We start from the raw sequence: 19,574 nt of genomic DNA, 5'->3' as shown, positions 1-19,574 counted from the left end.
CATCAAAAATGGTCTTCCACACTAAAACTCACATCCATGGGAGTTCAGGGCGGGTCGGGGTCGTTAACTGAATGACAAGCCACGAAACGAGACCTGGGGGATGGCCGCAGCTTTCTTGTCTCACGGATGTAGATTTGGAGACGAAAGGAACAGTTGAAGAAGTTGATGGCTCTGCCCTTGACTGCCAATTTTTTAGAATGGTCTTAAGATCCTTCCTTTCCCTCGATTGGTTGACAAAACCATCAAGAAGAGATGGAGCTTTGCTCTGAGATGCTTCCTTCAGATGCTGGACTTCTGGAGCTACAGGAGGAGATACTGGTGTCCGTATGGACTGTGAAGGCGTTAGTTGGTCCAGCTCGCCAAGATGAGTCAGTAAATGAGGTCTCCTTTGGCGATCTGGAACCTCTGCTCGTCCTTATGACTATGGGGTCTCCTGCAGGCAGGGTTGATAGATGACAACTCCTCTTCCTCTGTAGGTTGAGCAGGGAAATCTCTAGATTGTATTGCAGTCTGATGTCCTTCTTAGGGGAGCTGTGGAGAGATATCCATTGTCGTGGTCTCTTTTTTGTTGGAGCACTGTTACACCGTGGGTCCTGAGGGCTTGTCGATATTATTATCATTATTTGCTAAGCTACAACCCTAGTTGGAAAAGCAGGATGCTATAAGCCTAGGGGCTCCAACAAGGAAAATAGCCCAATGAGGAAAGGAAACAACGAAAAATAAAATATTTCATGAAAAGTAACATTAATATAAACATCTATATAAACTATACAAAATTTAACAAAACAAGAGGAAAAGAAATAAGATAGAATAGTGTGCCTGAGTGTACCCTTAAGCAAGAGAACTCTAACCCAAGACAGAGGAAGACCATGGTACAGAGGCTATAGCACTACCCAAGACTAGAGAACAATGGTTTGATTTTGGAGTATCCTCCTAGAAGAGCTGCTTACCATAGTTAAAGAGCCTCTTCTACCCTTACCAAGAAGAAGTTGGCCACTGAACAACTACAGTGCAGTAGTTAACCCCTTGGGTGAAGAATTGTTTGGTAATTTAAAGTGTTGTCAGGTGTATGAGGACAGAGGAGAATATGTAAAGAATAGGCCAGACTATTTGGTTTTTGTGAAGGCAAAGGGGAAATGAACCGTAACCAGAGAGAAGGATCCAATGTAGTACTGTCTGGCCAGTCAAATGACCCCAAAACTCTCTAGCGGTAGTATCTCAATGGGTGGCTGGTGCCCTGGCCAACCTACTACCCATCATGGGAGTGCTCAGAGGAGCTGTTTGACGCTCATGAGGCGCCTTTGCGAATTCCTGTCATACCATCTTTACTAGGTTTGCAAACCAGTTGTCCTTTGGGAAAGGTTGAGGTTCCAGTGAAGTCTTTTTAGAAAGTTTCCTTGCCTTTGGAGGAGTCTTGAAAGAGGGCTGGAATGCTGCACTTAATTGGTGTATTCTTCTCTTTAGCTTTTTTCGCTCTAGTTGCCTGTTAATCTTTGCCCGGTTGTGTCGTCAAAAGCCTAGGACACCACTGATGAGGCGAACAATTCTGATGAGGCGAACATTTCTGATGAGGCGAACATTTCTGATGAGACGAACATTAGCCAGGATAACTCGAGACCACCAAGCGCTGGCATGGAGAATGTTGCCGAGACGATCATAGATAAGGCAATCGTTGGCGAGGCGAACATTTTCTCCGAGAGTGTTGGCGAGGAGATCTCTAGTGGGAAGAATGCTGTTGAGGAGAGCGTTGGCAAGGATAACGCTGGTGAGGTGAACTATAGTGGGGTGAATGCTGGTGAGGCGAGCGCTGGTCAGGAGAACGCTGATGAAGCAAACGCTGGTGAAGCGAGCATTGACAGGGAGACCTCTGTTGAGTTGAACACTGGCAAGGTAAACGTTGGCGAGGCGAATGCTGGCGAGGCGAATGCTGGCGAGGTGAACAATGATAGTGAGGAGAGTGAAACTGCCTGCTACCTGTCTGAGAGTATTCAGGTAAGCCGTTGTGCCTAGTTGATTGCATGCAGCGTACCTGGTAAGTAGTTGAAGCCGAAAGTTTGAGGTGGCATGGAACAAATAGGAGATGGCGGAGGACTTAAAACTCTTGCCAAGCAGAGGAGTTCGCCCACACCCTCACTAAGAGTAGGTGAATTGGTGTGCTCTTCGGCGAGGTGAGAGTTTGAGTCAGAGTGCTCGTAACTAGATGAACTAGACACTGACTGATGAGGTTCATGCTGCCGTGAATGCGATGGTTTTACTCTGTCAGTAAAAATCTTAGGCACTCCTCCCGAAGACGTAGGCCTAGCAGTACAGTAACCGTTCTGCTGTGTCCTACGGACATGACGGCAAGGGACGGGAGCTGTAAATAGTCGTTGAACCCCTTTGTCGTCTCGCTCTGACAAGGTAAGGTCTGAAGAGCTTGAAGGCAGCATGGAGGAGTCTCATACTCTCTTGCGAAAAACTCTGGGCAGTGACCAATCAGAAGGGCATCGCACTCGTGGGCGTGATAGGCAAACATCAACTGATGAAGTGAGCAAACTTTGCATACCCTCAGCCTACTGAGAAGACTCAGGCTGAGGGCAGACATTGAAAGCAACAGGTGAAACCTGCCTGTAGCCAGTTTCTGGGTTCACGCCGAAAGGATCCTCCAATGGGAAATCTATAGCAGTACTTGTCAATATCTCTTGCCTCGCTACCAAAGTAACTCTAACAGGTAGAGGAGGTGTTAAGATTACTGCTGGCAAAAATGCAGGAGGCTCCTTAGGCTTATGACCTTAGGAACCTCTAAAGGAAAGAACTAAGTCTTCCCTTTGGGGGGCAGGTGTGCGCCCCCGCTGTGTCGCTGCCCACAGAGCCTCAACAAACCGTTCCTTAGAGGGGGAACACGAAATCCCCAAGGAAGGCCACAACTTCCGCAAAGCATTAGAAGTAAGAGACTCCCTTATGTTCGAGGGTGACGCCGCTTAACTAGGGAAAGCAACTGTGCCTTCTCTATAAGGTTGTCTGCGGATCAAAGGGCCACCATTCCTATTCGAATGGTCCCCAGAGGAAACTGGTCGGGTAGAGTTGCAATAGGACAAACCTGCAGGGCTTGAATATCCGCAACACAAAACTCTCACTCTGAAAACAAAAAGGGGTTCAAAAGAACTAGCCAATTTATTATCAAAGGTTGATGGGAGAGACGGGCAGGAACATCCGATCTCTACCGAGCCAAAATGAAAAGTGATGTTACTCAACTGCTAACCCCCACTAACTAGTGGTGGGTGGTTATACCTCGCTAATAAGTCTTTTGGCTAGTTTTCAGCATTCGCTGAAATAATATCCACTGTAAAGATCGAAAGGGTTTACATTCACATCGGAACAAAAGGCTTATCAAAGATTTAACAAAATGATAACATCAGATAATGTCCACTCTAAAACAATCGTTATTCTATTGGCATAAAAGTTTTATAGGATAATTCCCCCTTTATAAAACCAGAAATATCAGGGTGGGAAGGGAAGTTTCTTGTAAATGTAGGAGGATTGACAGTTGTCTGTATCTAGAAGTTCTAAAAATTGCTAATTTATTACAATTTGTATTTTTCCTAGTTATACAAACCTATGTCATTCATATGAGTTACTGCTAGTCCTGTTTTCTACAAACAGCCAATCAAAGAAAATTTGTTTGATTGCACTATGCTTTGTTGCTAGGCAACCATAGCGGAAGTGTATGCGTCGAGAGGATGCTTACCTGGTCAAGGACTTGCAGGGTGGTAGAGGTGGGATCTTTCATGAATGACTCAGGTTTATATCGCTAGGAGAAATACAAATTTTATTAAAAATTTGTAGTCTATTCCTATGCAGATATAAACTTCTGAGTCATTTATATGGGAGTCATCCTTAAAAGGGAGAGAGTCTCTGTGAACTTAAGAGGTATACCCTTCCTTTCTGATGGATATAATTACTATAAGTAATAGTAAGAGATCAAGTGAACCATCACTGAACATAGTACAGTAGTTGGCTTGTAAAGAGGCAAGGCCGTAAGTTTGATTCTAAGAATAACATTTTTCGCACTCAAGAGAGATTAGTTCACCAAACATTCACCTGGGCTCCACAAGGCACTAGAAGAGTTGAAAGATCCAGGCCTACATGGCTCAGGACTATGAAGGGCAAAGTAGGAGATGATGAATGGAGAAGTATTAATTTAAAGGCTCAAGATAGAGACGACTGGCGAAATCTAACCGAGGCCCTTTGCGTCAATAGGTGTAAGAGGAGATGATGATGATGTTGATGAAGTGATATGACCATTAAGTGTTACAATGAAAATAAAATTTCAATACAGTATATCATCAAATTCAAGGCATTCTTACTTGATTGAGGGTACACTCGGGCACACTATTCTATCTAATTTCCCTTCCTCTTGTTTTGTTAAAGTTTTTATAGTTTATATAGGAAATATTTATTTTAATGATGCTGTTCATAAAATATTTTATTTTTCATTGTTTCCTTTCCTCACTGAGCTATTTTATAATAGAACAGTACATATGATACTGTATATTTTGCATATGAACAGCATTGTACTCTATGTACTGTACTATTTTCCATTTATTATTGCATTGTGTTCTAATAAGTACTTAATTTACATGTACAATATTAACATTTAGTTTAGGTATATTGGATGGTTCAAATGTATTTGGCAGTACAGTATTTCATTGTGGTTATACTGTAGATTTATTATAAAATTTAATGTGGTGTTTTCTGGGGTATGGAATAAATTAGGCGATTTAAATGTAAAACGTGACTCATAACACAAAATTTTCGCGAAATGAAAGCCCCTTAAGAATGAATTAATTTTGTGTTGTGAGGCATTTCTGTACTCCTGCAACAGAGGTGGTCTAAAATGGGGGGGGGGGGGGGCTTATTGCAAAATAGTTATTGGAGACGTCATATATGCTAACAATTAAAAATGTTCCTGGCGTGTCAGAGGTAAAGGTGATAACTTTGAGGATCTACCGGCCTTAAGCGAGTTTTCTGACGCACTTGTGTATTCAGAAAGTCTAAACATATCTCTAGTCTGGTTTGAAACACCACAAGCCTGTGTATGGGGCTTTGAGACTATAGGATGATAGAGTCAATAATGCACCGTCTTTTGGCCGTTTATGCATTAGGAGGCTCATCCAACCAACAGATGAGGCTCATAATCTTAAAAAAGCGCGAGGCTTCTGAGCCTTGCATCGGGACCTCAAGGGGCGGGTACATCAGCAGAGCTAGTACTTGCGTGAGCACTGAGGTTCTCCGGAGAGTCAATGTCATAATATCATAATTTGATAATTCCATTTTAACAGTAACCAAGTTCATAACTCTTCCTCGGACATCCCTCTTTTCCCTTATGTCATTTATATTGTGACAGGAATAGGAGGTGGAGATGGAATGGAAAGAATCCAGCTCACTCCGTTATAAGAACGTTTGCCTCTTGCAACTGCGTGTGAGGGGGAAGAATAGAAGTCTTACTCAGAGCTTGGTTTATAAGGCAAGAGTATTTCAAAATTCTGCCACATAGAATGCCTAAGTTGTAGGCCAGATCTGTCGTCTAGCAAAAGTCACTTCATCTGTGTCACATGGGGAGTGACTCGTGGGAGGGGGTAACAAAATAAAATGGCGTTCTGTAGAACGCATGATTTCAGCATTATGAACATTAGGCCAGGAGCTAGTGCATGGCCAATCACCTGGATTAATAGGTTTGCCATTATTATGAGACAAAAGGTTGCTATCAGCGCAAGTTAAAGCTTTGTCATTCTATGTCCTAGCCGGAAGTTTATAAAACTCCAGGGGAACTTTAAAGTAATGGGGTGAAGATCTACCATCCCCTCTGAGGTGTGTTGATCTTAAACTAGCTAGTGGGGTTCTGGTAGGAACATGTTGAGCTTTAGCATTACAAAGTTGTGGAGCAATACCCTCACGCATCAAAATGGCAGCGTGTTTTGTGATGTCATCATATTTGAGAGTGATAACCTGTTTAGGTCTGTTGGCCTGACTAAGATGTGAAGGAGTTACCTCACACATTGGGATGGCGGTGCGTACAGTGATGTCATTACACATAGATAAATTGGCACATTTCGACTTGTTATTCTGAACATTCAGCATGGCTGAAATGTTGATAGCTAAAATTCTGGGTAAAGCAGAAATTGTTATACTAGACTTTGCAGAGTTATTAGGCTTAGAAGGAGACATGGCACAGCTTCGCATTGCCAAGTCTTGTGGGGGGGGGGGAGGGGGGGTGGACACAGCCGAAGCGGTCCGACTACCCTCGTAATTAAGAGAGATGTCATTTGATGCATCCTGGGAACCCTATTGAGGAGATCTCTGCTAAGGACCCTTGGGCGTACGATGCAGGCCTTGCTCGTTACTTCAAGCTGGAGACTGGTAATAAGGGTCTTTTAATAAGGCTGCTTCAGTATGGGGAGGAAATGGTAGGCTCTACTATAAGGTTCTGGCGGGAATACGGAGATGCTTTCACAGCTCTAGTTTGAGATACTTCAAAGAGCAGAAAGATCTTATCTGTATAATCTGATATATATGGATCTCTACTCCACACACTCATAGGGGGAGGGAGATCTAGGCGAAAAAGGATAACCAGGAGTTGATATCAAGTTCATATTGTCCTGAGCATTTAGAAATATCATCATGCACATAGATAGTGGTGCGTGAGGTGACATCATGCACAGTAAACCTTTGTCTGGCTGAACAGTAAGCCTGGGTGAATTTGGTAACGTCTGCTTTTATCCTACTCAATTTCCCAACTCTAATAGGCTTGGAAAGAGAAGACAAATTAAAATAAATGTGTGGATTCAGTAAGCTTTGGGGTGTAGTAGCAGGTGAAGCAGTTTGACCACCCTCACCTTAAGCCGCTAAAGAGTTCTTAAGACACTGTAGAGGAGACCTAAGCTCAGGACCAATATACGAACAAACCTACTTCGTGAGAATGTGTTGGAGATTGCAAAAATTTGTCTTCCCAAAAGGTTGCTTCATGATTATGGGGAAAAGCTGTCACAACTCTAGAGTTCCCCCAACAGGAATGTGAGTAAGCTTTCCACGCTTGTATTGTATATGTTTCTAAGAGCGGAAAAGTTCTCTCAGAACAAACATGTTTTTTCTTCATAATCATTATTGTGCTGAGACTTGGCTCAAGGCAAGTGTCTTTTACAAGTGACGGCTCAAGGCAAGAGTCTTTTACAAGTGACGGCTCAAGGCAAGAGTCTTTTACAAGTGACGGCTCAAGGCAAGAGTCTTTTACAAGTGACGGCTCAAGGCAAGAGTCCTTTACAAGTGACGGCTCAAGGCAAGAGTCTTTTACAAGTGACGGCTCAAGGTCTCACGGTGTGTAGTCGACACTATTCAGATTACTATGGGTGTTGTCTATTGTGATTAAAGTTTCTGGGAATTCACAATACAAAATACTAAAGGGAGGCTTTTTTCGCAGAGCAGCAGGAAATTTGTCTCTGACTCCTGTTGAGAGGAGACGCAGAGGATAAAGATCTTGTTGAGTTTCTGCGATGAGAATAATATCTCTCCCATTGGAAGGATACTCACTCCCTACAGTAGTTACATGGTGATTCCAATGATCATCTCTTGTTAAGGCAAGAGCAACAAAAAGGATGTGGATCTATGTCTGCCCAGCTCATGAGAATGCCACAATAGTCGCTATCCTGACCTGGGAAAGAACATAAATTCCGTGATTTATTACACAAAGCACTCACTCGTAACTCACAGATAATGAATAGTAACGCAAGTGACCGTCACTATCCCGTCCTGGGTAAGAACATAAATTCCGTGATTTATTAGACACTTGCTCGTAACTCACAGATAATGAATAGTAATGCATGTGACCATAAATAAAGAAAAGTCACATAATTCAAAACCAATAAACACTGAAAGAGTAGGCGAGATGAATGCGAGTGGCTCGACTGTAGAAAGGAAGTGAGAGCATAACCTCTTTACTTCACGACTAGCAGTGTTGTGAAGAGGTGATGTGAGCAAGCTTCCTCTTACTGCAAACACATGCGGTATGGTTGCTTAGCTATGAAGTGTGGTGCAATCAAACCAATTTTCTTTGACTGGTCGGTCATAGAAAATAGGAATAGCAGTAACCCATATAAATGACTCAGAAGTTTGTATCTGCATAGGAATAACTTATGGTTATTATTAATTGTTTGCCACATTTAATGGGATTTTCTGTATGAATTTCTACAATACTAAAATTTTAATGACTGCGAATAAGTAAAGCCGCAGATGGGAAATCCACGGATAAGGAGGGTGAACTGTACTATATGACTATTGAACTTGGTTACTATAATAACACACTTACCAGTATTCATGGAAATCAAAAGTTATAAAAGTAAGGTTTTCAGAATCCAAAGTCAAGATATTGTTGAGGTAGGCATCGGCTATAACTTTCTCCTTCCCGGTCTGCTCTACAAGGCTTATACAGTTCACATGCTTATGACATGATATCTCTTGCTCAAAATGCTTTGCAAAAGCTACGGCAGTTTCTGCTGCATCTGCAAAAAAAAAAAAGAAAAATAGATTCAGTCAAGACCTAGCATAAGGAATATTTAAAAGATGTAAAACTAATGCTGTTTTCCATATTCTACAGTATGTGACAAAACAAAATGTTGGGAGAAATTTTTTTTTTTTTTTATAAAGTATAGTACAGCATTAACATGCTCACCTGATGATCATATTGCTTCCTTCTCAAAGCTTGACATATCAATGTTAACCAAAAAAAAAAAAAAATTATTAGGCCTTAAGCTTAATAATTAGACAATCTAATGACTTATATAAACAACCACAGTGTGTTCAGGCGGCACTGGTCTTGTCTTTCAGTCTCAAAGTAAAAATTAATATCCTATCCTCTTGACATCCTTAGCCAGTGGGAAGGAGAGTGGACATAAACATGAACATTGGGTGGTTACAAAATAAGTTTTATCTGTACAACTCCAATTATTTCTATGATTCCCCCATAATGTCCAACACTATGATGGAGGTGGGTCATTAAAAAAAAAAAAAATTGGAAATTTCAAGTCTTAAATAATAATCCAATCTTGAACCCAAACCTCTTAGTCTAGCAATTTGGTACCAATTCATTACAAACTAATGTCATAGCTTGACTCTAAACATTGTTTCTAAATACCTAATTACTTACCTATATGCTTTACCAAACAAAGTTTAATGCAAATAATTAAATCATTATTAAACTAATTGAATCCTGTGATAGGTTACCTCGGGGCAGAATGAAGATCTGGATGCGGCCTGAATGGTTCGTTGTGCCAGAACTCGAATAGAGAACATCCATAAATGTTAGCAAATGAGACCTCCTTGTCCCTTATGGCAAGTATCCCTTAGAAAAGGTGAATACGTTTTGTATCTCTCCATTCCCGATCGGCAAAACTGTTATAAGCTCTGAATATTTCCTCTCAAGGTAAAAGATTTTCTTACGGGAAGTTCTGAGTCTTAAGTACTTTTGATACTTGAACATATGATCCGGAGATGTAAGGGAGGATGTGATTGGGATGACGGGGGGCGCTCACTAAAGGGTAGATAACAATGTCTGGTTACTTGATGGATGGCAGGTTACAACCATCAAATGAGAAAAGAATGTATTAGAACAAAGTTCCAATTGTTCTATTGCTACTACTCATGGGCATGCATCGCCTGCGAGGGTAGCACATGCAACTGACAGAGTAAACAGTCTTCATTGGGCATAGTAGCTCGCTTGCCCACATGCAGAAGTGTCAAAACGCAACTTCCCTGACTCAGGGTAGGCATTTGTGTACGAGTCTAAGCTCCTAAGCACGTTTCCGTGTGTGAGCACTTATGTGGTAGTTTCTGGAGTCGCTTGCGGGAATAATGTATGTGCCATGAAGCGCAACATCACTGCACAAAAGGAAATGACTGATGACTAGCTATAGCATTGAGATCATGAAAATTTTTGCGAGTATATATAGCTAGCAAACTGATGAGATCACTATCAGTACCAGGGACTTGGCGCCCCTTTGGTGGGACAAGTGTACTTTAAGCGAATGTATGTTTGCTATCGTTTGTAAACGAAAGTACGAGCTGATTTCATCCCAATAGGAATAGAGGCTTAAAAGAATAACCTCGAGGGGTTATGTCTCAGGAGACCATTGCGCTTTGAGGGCATGACGGAGTAAGGCAGAAATCGCAAGGGATCGGAGGCCAATACCATGCAAATGTTCCGATGAGTTCTCTAACCCGTAAAGAAAGGTTCGGGAATAACCTGAGGGGTTTCATCTAACAAGACTCATTATACAATTCTAGGTTTCTACCTTCCTGGGGAGGTCTAGCAGCGTACAGGTGAGCGCACAGGTGCAACCAAAGTAGCTCACGTCAAACATTTACCAATTACTGTATTATGAAGATGTTAACTTGTAGGGTAATTACTGTATATACCAAAAAAGTGACACAAATGGTTAGAGACAGTGAGATGTGGAGGTGACTGATCGCCAACATCTAAGAAACGGTACTTCATTAGTATTAGTTATAGTTTGTGAGCACCTATAGTTGCGCAGACCTCAACAGAGAGGGGAATTTCCTGAGCACCTTTACTTGGTGTCGGGTAGGCTTTCTCTAATGAATATGAAGAGTAGGATTATTTGTGTAACCATGCAAAGAACATAAAAATTAGTCAGGCTCCCAGAGCAGGTTGATAAGTATAATCTTGCAAACTCATTTGGGGAAGTGAGCGCTGGCGAACGTTGGAGACACTAGTCAGGTTTCCAGATGTGGTTGGTAAGTAAGGTCTAGCAAACTCACTTGGTGGCAAGTGCTGTAGAAGACTGGCGAGGTGAGTAACAGCAAGGCGAATGCTGGTGAGTTGTCGAACGTTGGCAAGGCGAATGCTGGTGAGTTGTCGAACGTTGGCAAGGCGAATGCTGGTGAGTTGTCGAACGTTGGCAAGGCAAATGCTGATGAGGTGAGTAATACCAAGGCGAAGGTTGGCGAGGCAAACGCTATAGAACATTGGCGAGGAGAACGCTGATGAGGTAAACAATAGCCTCCCCCTTGCGAGGTGCAGCAAGGGGGAGGCGAACACTGAGGGCTGTAGAACGTTGGCGAGGTGAACACAGCTGCGGTAAGCAATAGCAAGCCGAACTTTGGCGAGGCGAACACTGGTAAGTGCTGTTGAACACTGCGAAGTGAATGTTGTAGACGGTGGCTGGAGTTGTACTTGTAGATAGCAAGTACAGACAACCAAATTAGTGTGTACTTGAGGCTACATCAAGCTTGACTTCTTTGCCTTATGCCCTCCTACCAGAGGAAGTATTCGTTTGCGAGGAGATGAATAAGAGTCTGCTGAACTTATAGAACAGCAGGTTCTTTCTCGTGAGAGGCAGAACCCCGAGGTGCAGTTCCAAAAGGCCTGGCCCTAAAACTCCATGAGCTTTCTTGTACCCAACGGATATGAAGCAGGCGTAATCTATGTAGGCAATAGTCCCGAAGGGTCATCGCTTTTAAGACTCATAGATGGGAGAGGCAATGACCTCAAGCAGTGGGCAGGCATCACTATCTGTAGCAAAGACCCAGAAGGAAAAAGCTAACGAGACTCTTTGGGCCCTGGGGGGACGATGGGCAGCGACTGCAAGAGACGGCCAGACCACTCTGGAGATTCAGCACGACCACTCTAGAGATATGCGTCGTACTGGTAAACATGAGGGGCATTCATCAGCTGAAGGAGGTGCTTGGCGTAGCAAACTTGCTTACTTGCAGTCTGCTGTGAAGACTCAGATTAAGGGCGGGTATAGTAAGCTAAAAGCTGTGAAACGTGACCGAAGTCAGTTTATGGGTTCTCTTCAAAAGGATAGCCCAATGAAAAAACCCGATGGGTACTCCTCAGGAACTACTCTTGTCTAATTACTGAAGTAGCACGAACGAGATAAGGATCTGAGATTGCTGCTCGCAAAGACATGTGAAGTTCCCTAGACCTACGGCCTTCGGAATCTTTACAGGGGAGACCAAAGTCTTCCCCTGGGGAGGCAGGTGTACGCTCTCACTGTCTCTCTGTTCGCACAGCCTCAACAAATCATTCTTTAATGGGGAGACTTGAAAGGCCCAAGGAAGGAAGGAAGGAAGGAAGGAAGGAAGGAAGGAAGGAAGGAAGGAGTTGCATGAAGCAGTAAGATAGACTCCCCTGGTGGAGGGCGTCGTTGCTTCGCTAATGGAAGCAACAATGTCCGCAAATACAGATTGTCAGAGGGTCAGTTGATCATTGTTCTACTCATTCGCCCTCCAGCGGAGCATGAACAAGGGAAACAACTTCAAGTCAAAGGTTACTGGGAGAGAGAGATAAAAAGTCTAATCACTCTTGAGCCAAAATAAAAAGTGAAGGCATTTCACAGGTATGTGTGCGAGGAGGTGGCTGGTCTACCCGCCGCTGACCACCGCTAACTAGTGGTGGGTGGGTGGTTATATCTCGCTATAAAGGCTTTTGGCTAGTTTTCAGCATTCACCAAAATAATATCCACAGTAAAGAGAGAAAGGGTTTGTATTTGTGCCAGAACAAATGGGCTTTGGGAGCATTTGGTGATTGTGTCTTTTTTGCTTTCATTCAAAGCAACGAGTAAATTATTTTAAGTCAGAGTCATTTGCAATTTCCTTTCTAACTTCCCCTTAATTCAAATACTGTAGTTATAAATATTTCATGTGAAATATCTGTCTTTGTTCAGTGAGAGATGCTCAGTATATTTTGAACAAACTATGGACATTGCATATAATGCACCTAATTGGGTATGAGTGATTAGAATTTAAATTTGTCTCGTGTCCTAAATGGCAGTTGCCATTTCTTTTTGAGCATTTTGGGCACAGAGACCTACCAATGTTGAATCCAGTTACCAACCAAACAATAAAAAGCGAACACAGTTACTCGAATGCTAGCACTAACCAAGCATTCTTTATACAGACATACATATACCAAGGCACTTCCCCAATTTTGGGGGGTAGCCGACATCAACTAAAGAAACAAAACAAAAAAGGGGACCTCTACTCTCTACGTTCCTCCAGCCTAACAAGGGACTCAACCGAGTTCAGCTGGTACTGCTAGGGTGCCACAGCCCACCCTCCCACATTATCCACCACAGATGAAGCTTCATAATGCTGAATCGCCTACTGCTGCTACCTCCGCGGTCATCTAAGGCATCGGAGGAAGCAGCAGGGCCTACCAGAACTGCGTCACAATCGCTCGCCATTCATTCCTATTTCTAGCACGCTCTCTTGCCTCTCTCACATCTATCCTCCTATCACCCAGAGCTTTCTTCACCCCATCCATCCACCCAAACCTTGGCCTTCCTCTTGTACTTCTCCCATCAACTCTTGCATTCATCACCTTCTTTAGCAGACAGCCATTTTCCATTTTCTCAATATGGCCAAACCACCTCAACACATTCATATCCACTCTAGCTGCTAACTCATTTCTTACACCCGTTCTCACTCTCACCACTTCGTTCCTAACCCTATCTACTCGAGATACACCAGCCATACTCCTTAGACACTTCATCTCAAACACATTCAATTTCTGTCTCTCTGTCACTTTCATTCCCCACAACTCCGATCCATACATCACAGTTGGTACAATCACTTTCTCATATAGAACTCTTTTTACATTCATGCCCAACCCTCTATTTTTTACTACTCTCTTAACTGCCCCCAACACTTTGCAACCTTCATTGACTCTCTGACGTACATCTGCTTCCACTCCACCATTTGCTGCAACAACAGACCCCAAGTACTTAAACTGATCCACTTCCTCAAGTAACTCTCCATTCAACATGACATTCAACCTTGCACCACCTTCCCTTCTCGTACATCTCATAACCTTACTCTTACCCACATTAACTCTCAACTTCCTTCTCTCACACACTCTTCCAAATTCTGTCACTAATCGGCCAAGCTTCTCTTCTGTGTCTGCAACCAGTACAGTATCATCCGCAAACAACAACTGATTTACCTCTCATTCATGGTCATTCTCGTCTACCAGTTTTAATCCTCGTCCAAGCACTCGAGCATTCACCTCTCTCACCACTCCATCAACATACAAGTTAAACAACCACGGTGACATCACACATCCCTGTCTCAGCCCCACTCTTACCGGAAACCAATCACTCACTTCATTTCCTATTCTAACACATGCTTTACTACCTTTGTAGAAACTTTTCACTGCTTGCAACAACCTTCCACCAACTCCATATAACCTCATCACATTCCACATTGCTTCCCTATCAACTCTATCATATGCTTTCTCCAGATCCATAAACGCAACATACACCTCCTTACCTTTTGCTAAATATTTCTCGCATATCTGCCTTACTGTAAAAATCTGATTCATACAACCCCTACGTCTTCTAAAACCACCCTGTTTTTCGAAGATTGCATTCTCTGTTTTATCCTTAATCCTATTAATCATTACTCTACCATATACTTTTCCAACTACGCTTAACAAACTAATACCTCTTGAATTACAACACTCATGCACATCTCCCTTACCCTTATATAGTGGTACAATACATGCACAAACCCAATCTACTGGTACCATTGACAACACAAAACACATATTAAACAATCTCATCAACCATTCAAGATGTTCCTTCAACATCTCAGCTCTCACACCATCCATACCAGACGCTTTTCCTACTCTCGTTTCATCTAGTGCTCTCCTCACTTCATCTATTGTAATCTCTCTCTCATTCTCATCTCCCATCACTGGTACCTCAACTCCTGCAACAGCAATTATATCTGCCTCCCTATTATCCTCAACATTCAGTAAACTTTCAAAATATTCCGCCCATCTTTTCCTTGCCTCCTCTCCTTTTAACAACCTCCCATTTCCATCTTTCACTGCCTCTTCAATTCTTGAGCCAGCCTTCCTTACTCTCTTCACTTCTTTCCAAAACTTCTTCTTATTCTCTTCATATGAATGACCCAATCCCTGACCACACCTCAGGTCACCTGCCCTCTTTGCCTCACGTACCTTGCGCTTTACTTCCACATTTTTCTCTTTGTATTTTTCATACTTCTCTACACTATTACTCTGCAGCCATTCTTCAAAAGCCCTCTTTTTCTCCTCCACTTTTACCTTCACTCCTTCATTCCACCATTCACTGCCCTTCCTCATGCTGCCTCCAACAACCTTCTTGCCACACACATCAATTGCAATCCCAACAAAATTTTCTTTTACTAACTTCCACTCCTCCTCTTAATTGCCAGTTTCTCTTACTTTCACTTCGTCATATGTCATTTTCAACCTTTCCTGATATCTACTTTTTACCCCCGGTTTTATTAGCTCTTCAACCCTAACTAGCTCCCTTTTACATTCACCTACTCTATTCCCCCACTCTTTTGCTACAACTAATTTTCCTTCCACCAAAAAATGATCAGACATACCGTTAGCCATACCCCTAAACACGTGCACGTCTTTCAATCTTCCAAACATTCTTTTAGTTATCAACACATAATCCATTAATGCCCTTTCTACTACTCTTCCATTTGCCACTCTTACCCAAGTATACTTATTTTTTTCTTTCTTTATCATTCTTTATATTCGATGATTAACCCACAAAAGGAAGAAAAACCATAAATACAGGTACAGCTTGAAGTGATCTTCATCATATACAGCTTAAGATAAGCTTTGTCAATGAGATGTGAAAAGTGGTTGAGGGTTTGTTGTGACATAGGCACACCGGTGATACCTAGGAGGATAGTTTCTTTCTAGGATGCATACATGAAGTCACTCATAGCAGACGACATTCAGCTACTGAAGTGCTGTGGAAAGTTCAAATGTACCTGAACTTGTGGGGTCACAAAGTCATTGTGTGTGTACACAATGACTTTGTGATCTGCACAGTGATATACTGACCCTAGAGCAGGGGAGACAATATTTCTTTGGTAATCATGTTGTACTGGATTACTTGTTCTAGCCTTTCACAAGAAAGTCCTTTGAGACTACACAGCACTATAACCACCAAAAAGGGGTATTTTGGAACACAATCTAAAGAACCAATCATATCAAAATTTATTTTGGATTTTTTTTTGTTTTCATTTATAAAAGTAATAAACTAAGAGGTGAGTCATGGGATTAAGTTTATCATTTAAGGAATTGAAAATTCCTAAATATATTTTCCTTCACAGACCCATCTCCAGCAGTGTGCATAAGTCAGTAATATGAACATCAGAGGAGGTCCATGGAAATAAAAGGAATTTTAACAACAAAATTTATTCCTATATTCATTCAATGCACATATATAGTACAGTAATACCTTGAGATGCCAGCGTCCCAACATACAAGAAAATTAAGATACGAGGAGAGTTCCGAGCAAATTTTTATTCTGATATACGAGGAAAAATTTGATACGAGGTACAGTAGTTCCCTATGCGGCCTCCAGGTGGCCGCGTGGGCAAGAGGCTGCTCACGAGGACAGCATCGCTCGGTCTTTCCCGTCGGATCTCCGTCGCGAAAAGTTACCTCGAGCATCGGCCCTATTGTTTTGTTTTTTTACGTGTTTTTTGAGTGAATCAGTGCATAACTAATTAAATAAACAATGGGTCCAAAGCAAGCGAGTGTAAACAAGGGTAGTGAAAAGAAAAGATATATTAGCGAAGTGGCAAGAGTTTTCTAATTTTATGGAAAAGAGGCACCCGGACAAGTTGGCGAGTGGTCGTGCATTAGCCTTGTGTGACGACACTTGCGTGCGTCATTTTTGCAACATTTTGAAGGGGAGACAAAAGCAAACATCCCTAAATAGGTTCCTTTTAAAAAGGCTGTCAAAAAGTGCAGGTGAAAGCGAGGCATAAAGAGCTAAGCCGGAAGAAGAAAAGTAAAAAAATGAAAATGAAAACAAAATATAAAATTAAGTTTAGTGTAACGTAAGATTAACATTTTATTTTTAAGTGTGTGTACAGTAAGCTAATTTCATTTTTAAGTTAAATTTAAAGTTGTCTCATTCAAAGTGAATTTAAAGTTAAGGTTATATTACGTAGTGTTACAAAAGTGTAGCGTACCGAACGTGTTGCCGTCAAGTCTCTCTCCTACCTGTCCTCCCTCCCTCCTCCTCCTCCGCACACACTGCCGTTAGCCGCTACCATCTGGCTCGAAGGTAAGAACTCCATAATAATGTTACATTTCATAACCAGTTCATAGCTATTTGTTATTTTGTTAGCGTAGGATGTTGATAACAACCATTAAAAACATGTGTTTCCTTTGTAATATACTGTTTTTAGGGGTATTTTCAGAGGGTGGGAATGGATCAATTTGTTTTTAGTTATTCTATATGGGAAAAATTCATCTGAGATACGAGCAAACTGAAATATGATTTCGGTCCCGGAACGGATGAAACTCGTACCTCAAGGTATTACTGTACTGTATATGGGCCCCTTTCTCCCCACTGACTAGAGATGTCAAGAGGATAGGAATTTAGTTTTGACTGAAAAGACAAAGCACCTGTGGTGTGCCCAAGCTAAAGTTATTGCTATAAACTGCCTGAAGGCCATTGAAGGGGAAAAAAATGGGAAATTTCCACTATGGGGTAAATGTTGATATAAGCTAAGCTTCAAGAGAGAATCAATATGAACATGCAGATAATATAGAAATCAAAAGATTTATTATTAAAATTCTGTTTTTCATGTACACTAGGAAATAATTACTGTGCATTGTATTGTATATAAACTTTGTGATCCATCGTGTTACTTCCAATGTACAGTAATGTCTCACAACACGAAATTAAATTGTTCTGGATTGGCTTTCGTGAAGTGATTTTTTCTTGTTGCGAGTCAAATTTCACATGCAAATTACCTAATTCGTTCCAAACCCTAAAAAACACCACATTAAATCTTATACTAAAGATACAGTATAACCACAATGAAATACTGTACATCCAAATACATTTGACCCATTCAATATACCTAAACTAACTGTTAGTACCTGTAAATTAAGTTGTTATTACAATACAATGTAATAATAAACGGAAAATACAATACATACAGTACAATACTATACATGTACAAAATATACAGTACCTGATATACTGTACTATCATAGCTACCCCCGTTATAGACTACAACTACATTTTCTATAGTCTAAACCCATTTCTTCACCTGTTTTTATTGGGTGACTATTTTATTCTTGGCCTGGCTGGCAAATCTCTTTTCTTAAAATGAAAATTTTTTTGCAAAATGAGTCATAAAAATATTCGCATCTAGTTTTACCGCTTGAAAATTTCGTAAGCGATTCTATCGTGACGAGAAGTATGACTGTATGTTGAAAACCAAACCACTACATAGGAAGGATTAAGAAATTTGGTAGCAATAGAAAAAAAAATAATTCAATTAATGGCTTTTTAAAGACATCAATGGGTACAGAGTTACTTCAATATACCTAATACTTTTCCCATTGGAAGGAACAATCAGATTTCAAAATTATGTCCAAGCAATTTTAATACTGAAAAGCATTTGTGTTGATTACCAAAGTTATACCACTAAGAATTATTTGTATTCTTTCATAATCAGTACGATGCTTTCCGTAAATACATATCACTAAAAAAAAATCTTGGATTCAGATGAGACTTATATCCACAACAAAATCAAATCAACTTATCTCGGGAATACAGTAATTTTTTAAAAGAATTGAAAAATTCTAATTGTTTTCTTGGAAAATAAATCATAAAAATTAAAAAACCTAAAAAAAAATCTTGGATTCAGATGAGACATATCCACACCAAAATCAAATCAACTTATCTCGGGAATACAGTAATTTTTTAAAAGAATTGAAATTCCAATTGCTTTCTTGGAAAAAAAATCATAAAAATGAAAAAAACCTAATAACTTTCATGATGGATAGAACAATAGTAAATAGAAATGTGTTAGATAAATATTTACAAAAATCTTATTTCCCACTGTAATCCCTACACTGATGAGTTAATTGCCTGATGCAGCCTCTACAAAGCCTTCTATCAATGACAAAGGGGAAGTGAAGAAGAAATTGAAGAAATTTAAAAGGTGCAAAATGTAAAATAAGAAAAAAAGTAGAAAAAAGCAAGGGAAAAAAAGAAATTTAAATTTTTGTTTCATAAAGTTCAGTGTTAATGTTTTCTGCCATTTGTTAATGTGTTTCGTAAAGTTAAGCGTTAATGTTTTCTGCCATTTTCCCTTCTCCTCTGCCGTCACTTTCACTTGCAGACGTTGCCTCACTCGAAAGGTAAGGTTCCACATTTTCACATTATTTTCGTATCATATTTTCCATTTATTATTGCTTTATGTTCTAATATCTACCTCATTTAAAGGTATTAATGGGTAGGTTAGGTATTCTGGATAATTAAAATGTATTTGGCTCTATTTCATTCGGGTTTTACCTCTATTATAAAATTTAATGTCGCGCTTTCATGGGGTTTGGAACAAATTAGACAATTTACATGTAAAATGCTACTCATTACACAAAAAAAAATTATGATACAAAAGCCACTCATTTAGCCCTAATTAAGCAGTTGAAAGATCAAGTGTAATTTTTTGCCCTTTTAGTAAGATATACAGAAGAGTGA

The 19,574-nt window shown here is 40.8% G+C and overlaps 1 protein-coding gene across 2 annotated transcripts in view; it reads right to left on the bottom strand.

Annotated features, from left to right (window-relative positions):
• sp3 (spermathreecae) overlaps positions 1-19,574 on the bottom strand; it is a 352,115-nt gene that overhangs the window by 147,294 nt on the left and 185,247 nt on the right. For both annotated transcript variants that reach the window (XM_068363846.1, XM_068363847.1), the window contains exon 9: positions 8,342-8,534. In XM_068363846.1, coding sequence (XP_068219947.1) covers positions 8,342-8,534 — 193 coding nt within the window. The remainder of the gene's footprint in view (positions 1-8,341; positions 8,535-19,574) is intronic.

This window comes from Palaemon carinicauda, chromosome 40, assembly GCF_036898095.1.
Source record: "Palaemon carinicauda isolate YSFRI2023 chromosome 40, ASM3689809v2, whole genome shotgun sequence".
NCBI lineage: Eukaryota > Metazoa > Arthropoda > Malacostraca > Decapoda > Palaemonidae > Palaemon > Palaemon carinicauda.
Note: the sequence above shows the minus strand (reverse complement) of the source record. Positions and strands in the feature narration are given on the sequence as shown.